Here is a 6,236-nt window from a genome sequence, read left to right as displayed (position 1 = left end):
ATAGTGTGCAAATAATGACAAGTGTATGTGTACATTATTAATATGTCGTAAATAGGATAGTGGTAGACAAAATAAAAACTATTCATGAATAGTAGTAAATAGTAGTGGACAGATGTAAAAAGCGTATTAGAGTGTGTATGTCTATATATAGACTCAGTTGTAAAAATTGTGAGGCAGACAATGCCTGATATATCAAAGACTCTTTTCAAAAACCTCTCCAAAAAAATTTAAGTATTTAGATAAATGGAGCAACAATCTGAAATTCAATCAGATATTTCAGATAGCATGAATAAGTAAGAAGCAAATGTATATTGTTCAAAAAATATGCGGAACTAATTTCATATATTCTTGAATATCATATATATGATTGAATAAATTTATGTTAGTTATTATGTATTAGAATTATTTGAATCATGATTTCTAGTTTATTAGCACACTGGAAACAGGGAGAAAACTTCTATACTATGTCATCCTAATGTTGAAACCGGTAGGCGAGGAAGCCGTTTAGGGGAGTAAACAAAGTTGAGGCGCTGATAAGAAGGAAGTATCCGCTAAAGTACAATGCTAGTAGTGACAAGAAAACATGATAAACAAATAATCTGGTTCATAATGAAGGATTAGAAAAAGGAAGTCATGGCAGACCATCTAAGACATACAACAAACTGCAAATGGGTTATACAGGGATATGCTTCTATCACAAGCTGAATAATCAGACCAAAGCAATTTGGAACATCGTGTAGCCCTTTATTTCGGTATAAAAAGAAGATGGTTAGGTAAATGGTTATGTAAGATACTAAAGAAAAACAACATGATAAAAAAATAAAGCTGCCTGTTTGACACGATAAATAGAAGAGGATCGACACCAAGTGGAATTTAGTCTTTAAGTAAAAAATGTCTAAATGCCTATGTTTAACAATTGAAAATGAAAAGTATTAACTTCTGCAGAGTATATAGTAAGATAGACTGGGTACTAAGGGACTTTCAGTGGGTGCAGCAGTGTGGCCAAGTGGAAGCTGAATTCCTCCATCCCTCAATATCAGATCACTCCCCTATACTTGTTAAGTATTGTCAGCAGCACAACCTTCATCCTAGACCTTTTAGATTCTTTCCTAATGTCATGGAACATCCTGATTTTAGCAGCATTTTGCAACAAGTGTGGACTAGAATGGAATCTGATCAGCCAATGGAGAATGAGTGGTGCAAATTGAAGAAGCTCAAGCTACAACTCAAAGACATAAATGGGTTTATGGAAACATACCAACAGAAGTTGTGCCTAGCAAGAGAAAAGTTGGGTATAGTACAGGGTCAAATCCAAAGCCACATGTTATGTCAAGACTTGTTTAACCAGGAATAGGAGCTGCTGCTAGAAATTGCAAAACGGAGAAACATAGAGGAACAAGCTATTAGACACAAAGCAAGAGCTACTTGGGTGGAGAGTGGAGAGTGGAGATGGAAATACTAAGTATTTCCATGCTCAATGGAAGATGAGGAGTAGTCACAATGCAATAACTTCCATCTACACTGAAGATAATGTCAAACTAACTGATCCAAAGGCTATTGAGACTGAATTCATATCTGTGTTCTCAGGATTGATGGGGGATTGTGCTACTGAGATTCCTTGCTTGGACTCCATGGTTATTAGAGATGGGATCTACTTAACAGTGCAACAACAAAAAGAATTGATACGAGAGGTGACATATGAGGAGATCACTGATGCTATCAAGGCTATGCCGAAAGAGAAAGCTCCAGGGGTATATGGATTTCCTATTGAGTTCTTCAAAAAGAATTGGGAGTTGCTGGACGATGAGATAGTACAAGCTGTGCAGCAGTTCTTCAGCACTGGTATACTTCACTCTGCTATAAATACTACTGCAATAACTCTAATTCCCAAAGTTCCATCCCCTACAACGTTAAGGACTATAGACCAGTAGCATGTTGTACTACCTTGTACAAAATCATTTCAAAGGTGTTAACCAGGAGACTCAAACAGGTGATTGGTGGACTAGTGGGGTGCTCCCAATCTGCATTTGTTGAAGGGAGAAGCATTATTGATAATATATTGTTTAGTCATGAGATTTTTAAGTGCTATTCTAGGAAATGGATTTCCCCAAGGTATGTTCTTAAGATGGACCTAAGGAAGGCTTATGATACTGTGGAATGGGGCTTTCTTACGAAGTTGTTAACAGACATAGGGTTTCCTGCCAAATTTGTAATTGGATACTGACATATGTGTCTACAGTGTCCTATTCCTTGATGATTAATGGAGGACTGACTCACCCTTTTAATGCAAAAAGAGGCATTAGACAAGGGGACCCTATGTCCCCTTATCATTTTGTCTTGGCTATGGAGTATTTGGGAAGAGAACTGAATCAATTAGCTAGGAATGGGAACTTCAACTCTCACCCAAGGTGCAGGAAGTTGGGCAGTGTGCATATTTGTTTTGCAGATGATCGATTGATGTATTGGAGGGCTGATATTATCTCTGTTAGGTTGCTAAATGAAGCATTCATGAAGTTTTCCAAAGCTTCTAGATTACAGCCTAATGTAGACAAAAGCTTTCTATATATTGCAGGGGTTGCCACTCACACAAAAGAAGAGATTCTTGAGGAGCTGGAATATGTTGAAGGTGTCCTCCCATTCAAATATTTAGGAGTGCCTTTAGCATCTTAGAAGCTCAGCCTCAACCATTACTTGCCCTTTATTGAAAAAATTACTGCAAAGATCACTTGCTGGTCTGCTAAATTACTAACCTATGCTGGAAGAGTACAATTGATCAAGTCAGTCTTGTTTGGGGTGCAAGCTTATTGGTCCCAAATATTTTTGATGTCTAAGAAGGTGATGAAGAGTATTGAACAGATTTGTCGAACTTTCTTGTGGACTGGTAATATGAGCATATAAAAAAAACGTTGGTTTCTTGGGAAAACATTTGCAAACCTGTTGCAGCTGGTGGCCTGAATATCATCAACTTATGTATGTGGAATAGAGCTGCAATATTGAAACAATTATAGAATATAGCAAGAAACAAAGAATGCTTATGGATCCAGTGGTTGCACAACTATTTTATAAGAAGGAAAGACATTGAAACAGTCCAAATACCTAAGAATGCTTCTTGGGTTGTGAAGAAGATATTGGTAGCAAGGGAATGGATACTACTGGGACAAACAGTACAAGGAGACTTGAATCCAGCTTTTGATGCATACCAGTCAGGTGACAAATTCTCCATACACACAAGACTGATGCCTCAATTCCCTAAAGCTGAATGGAAGGCAATTGCAATACACCCCAGAATTCATCCAAGATACAGGTTCTTTGTATGGCTAGCTGTCCAGAAGAGATTGGCAACTGTTGATAGGCTGATCAAATTTGGGATCCAAATCCCTCCTGATTGTGCTTACTGTGGATTGACATTAGAAACATTCGGACATTTGTTCTTTGAATGCCAGGTGACAAAGGAATTATGGAATAGATTGTGTAAATGGCTGGGGTTCTCAAGAGCTATTCAGGACTGGGAGACAGAAGTGATATACGTATGCTTGATGGCAAAGAAGAAGGCTGGACCAGCTGAACTTGCAAATAGTGTTTTTGGTATGCTAGTGTATGTCATATGGAGAGAAAGGAACAAGATCAGATTATGAACACTGATGAAGTGTTTAAGGAAATCGTAATTAATATGCATATCAAGAGTCAGACCAGGGCGAAATGGCAGACTGCACTTCAACAACTTAATGTTTACCCTTAGTTTCTGATTAGATACATAAAGTATTGAATCACTGATCTATTTTTTTTTTATAATGAATTGAATCACTGATCTGTATAGGATGTATTGTATAGAAGGCTATAGATTAGTAGGTTTTGTTTTTATTGATGAGTGAGTAGTTAGTCCAATACTACTCCATTTGTAAAGATACACTTTTGGTTATGAATGAAAATCTGCAGTTCACCCAAAAAAAAAGTATAACTTCTTTTCAATGGACAAAATAATATCCCAATGCTACACACTACGTTATTCCCTATGAGAAGAGTACCAGTTTTAGATGGACAACTAGATGTTATTGTTAAGAGATGAACCTCAGGTCTAACTCAACCCAAAAGCTAACTCATGAGGTGAGGGTTGCCCAAGACGATATAAGGAGACCCCCACACTAATGTGGGACTCTAACCATCTCTGCTTCCCTTCTGTTTGAGCATGTGGAGCGTAGACAATATAACATGGATTCCGACACCGGGTAAACCAAGAACAAGAATGGGTTTGGCTTTGAAACAATGTAAAGAAATAAACCTTAGGCCTAGCTCAAACGTAAAAGCTAGCTCACGTGGTGAGGACTACCAAAAACAATATAAGGAGGCAGATAGATAACCCCTTTCCACATCCTCAAATTTGTCCCATGGAAGATCACGAGTCAAGCCCAATGATGCAGGCTTATCACGCATATTGATGTACTTTTTAAAGAATACAATTGGACTTGAATTGAAAAAATGTTGGCTAGATAGCTTTGCAATTAGGACCACTTAATTTTGTCTTAAACAAATTTAGCAGGGTTTGGCATTTCCGCTGGCATCAGCGAGATAATGTGGTCTATCCCGAGGCATCAGCAAACACCTAGGTATAGCTCCTTCCATCAATCATCTTCATCCACCTAGGTGATCTCTCTGCTTTTTTCCCATTAAATAACAGATGTGCAATCTTCTTTCAATCTCCAGGATTGGATGAACTTCAGAGAAAGAAAAAGTTCTATGCGGTCTCTTACCTAACTTCACACCTAGTGCAAACCAATTGAACTTCACTAACCACCAGGTTTCAAAGAGGATAATGTAAAGATAGCATTAGATGAAATTGTTGTCTCTGCAGGAGTCCATTAAATACTAAGCACTGGGATAAAGTTCCTGACTAAAACACTGGGATAAAATTCATTCAAGATGATCCTGATCAGTACTTTCCATGCATGATAAGCTAAGCTGCTAAAAAAAATCATGATGTGCCAAAGAAATATAGATGACAGTGAAGAATCTCTCACCAGGAAGCCTTCCCTCTTCTGGGCATTCCTCAGGTCCAGAAACATCTACTCTCCCATATTTCATGGGAATTTTTGGGCCTCCAGCCTCCTATAGGTTTGAAAAAGCAGAAAAACTAAGTGAGTGAATTAACTTTCAGGCAAACACAAAAGCCAAAAGTAGTAACGACCTCAATGGCAGTGGCACTAGCCAACTGAAATAAGTCTGCATATGTCACACCAGCGTACTTGTCTTTGATTGGCTGGAGAAGTTTCAGTGCATTAACAAGTCCTGAATTGCAAGCTTGTCAGCCAAAAATAGATAGTAAGCAAGCAAAAAGTGTAATAAGAAATTGAATATTTACCAGCATTTGCTCCATGTTTTAGTTCAACTTCAAATCTTAAGCTCCCGTTAGCTCCACCTCTTTGTGGCCAGTCCTCGATATTCTTGTTATAAGTTCCAGCATCATGCCAGCCCAAGCGAACCTAAAATAGGTAAGTGGGAAGAGCATATAGGTTCAAATTTCAATCCTCGCCTCATTTAGTTAAGAAGTGATTTAGAGCATGAAAGAAAAAAATTACCAAAATAGGATGACAGAAGGTGGTCTTCAACAGCTCCTTAATGTCCTCTGTTGCACTTTTCAACTGATCGGGATCAGAAGCAGCGCATTTCGGCGAAGCCAATGTACTGAATCTTCCACTAGACGTTGTTCCAATCAACGCTCGTTTCTACAAGAAAACAAATTGAGTTCAAAACGAGAATATAGAAAAAACAAAATTAACTAAAGGAGAAGAGCAATGAACCTGGTAGCGGAAGATGTGGGGAAGGAGGGGAGATGATCGAATGCATTTAAGAGAAGAAGAAGAAGAGGAGAATGAAATGGCAAGTCTGGCCGTCGTGGAGGCGGAGGTGGCGGCGATGGTGGCGGAGGGGAGGAGATGAGAGGTGGCGCCGGTGAGGGAAGCCATTGGGTGAGACTTCTCTTATGTTTTGGATAGTGAATGCGAGTGTCAGAAGAGAGATAATGTTGGCCAGCAAATTAGCTCCATCAGCTCTCATTTAAATGGCTAATGGTCCCGCTTACAAAAAGTTGAAAGGACAAATTTATTATGGAAGCTTACATAAATATACCGTATTAAACAAATATTTACCATTTATAGTAATAATATTTTTTTTCACTTGATCACTTTTAATATAGTTTTAATACATATTACAAAGAATAATTTATAGAACACATATAATAT

The 6,236-nt window shown here is 38.2% G+C and overlaps 1 protein-coding gene across 1 annotated transcript in view; it reads right to left on the bottom strand.

The window, feature by feature from the left end:
- The window catches only part of LOC125845069 (probable L-ascorbate peroxidase 6, chloroplastic/mitochondrial), a 19,579-nt gene extending 13,555 nt beyond the window's left edge, over positions 1 to 6,024 (bottom strand). The window contains exons 1-5 of the mRNA XM_049524489.1: positions 5,796 to 6,024; positions 5,574 to 5,720; positions 5,357 to 5,477; positions 5,183 to 5,283; positions 5,016 to 5,103 (exon numbers count right to left, since the gene is read on the bottom strand). Of these exons, the coding sequence (XP_049380446.1) occupies positions 5,016 to 5,103; positions 5,183 to 5,283; positions 5,357 to 5,477; positions 5,574 to 5,720; positions 5,796 to 5,960 (622 nt within the window). The 5' untranslated portion in view covers positions 5,961 to 6,024. The remainder of the gene's footprint in view (positions 1 to 5,015; positions 5,104 to 5,182; positions 5,284 to 5,356; positions 5,478 to 5,573; positions 5,721 to 5,795) is intronic.
- Positions 6,025 to 6,236: the final 212 nt, after the last annotated feature.

Source organism: Solanum stenotomum, chromosome 11, assembly GCF_019186545.1.
Source record: "Solanum stenotomum isolate F172 chromosome 11, ASM1918654v1, whole genome shotgun sequence".
NCBI lineage: Eukaryota > Viridiplantae > Streptophyta > Magnoliopsida > Solanales > Solanaceae > Solanum > Solanum stenotomum.
Note: the sequence above shows the minus strand (reverse complement) of the source record. Positions and strands in the feature narration are given on the sequence as shown.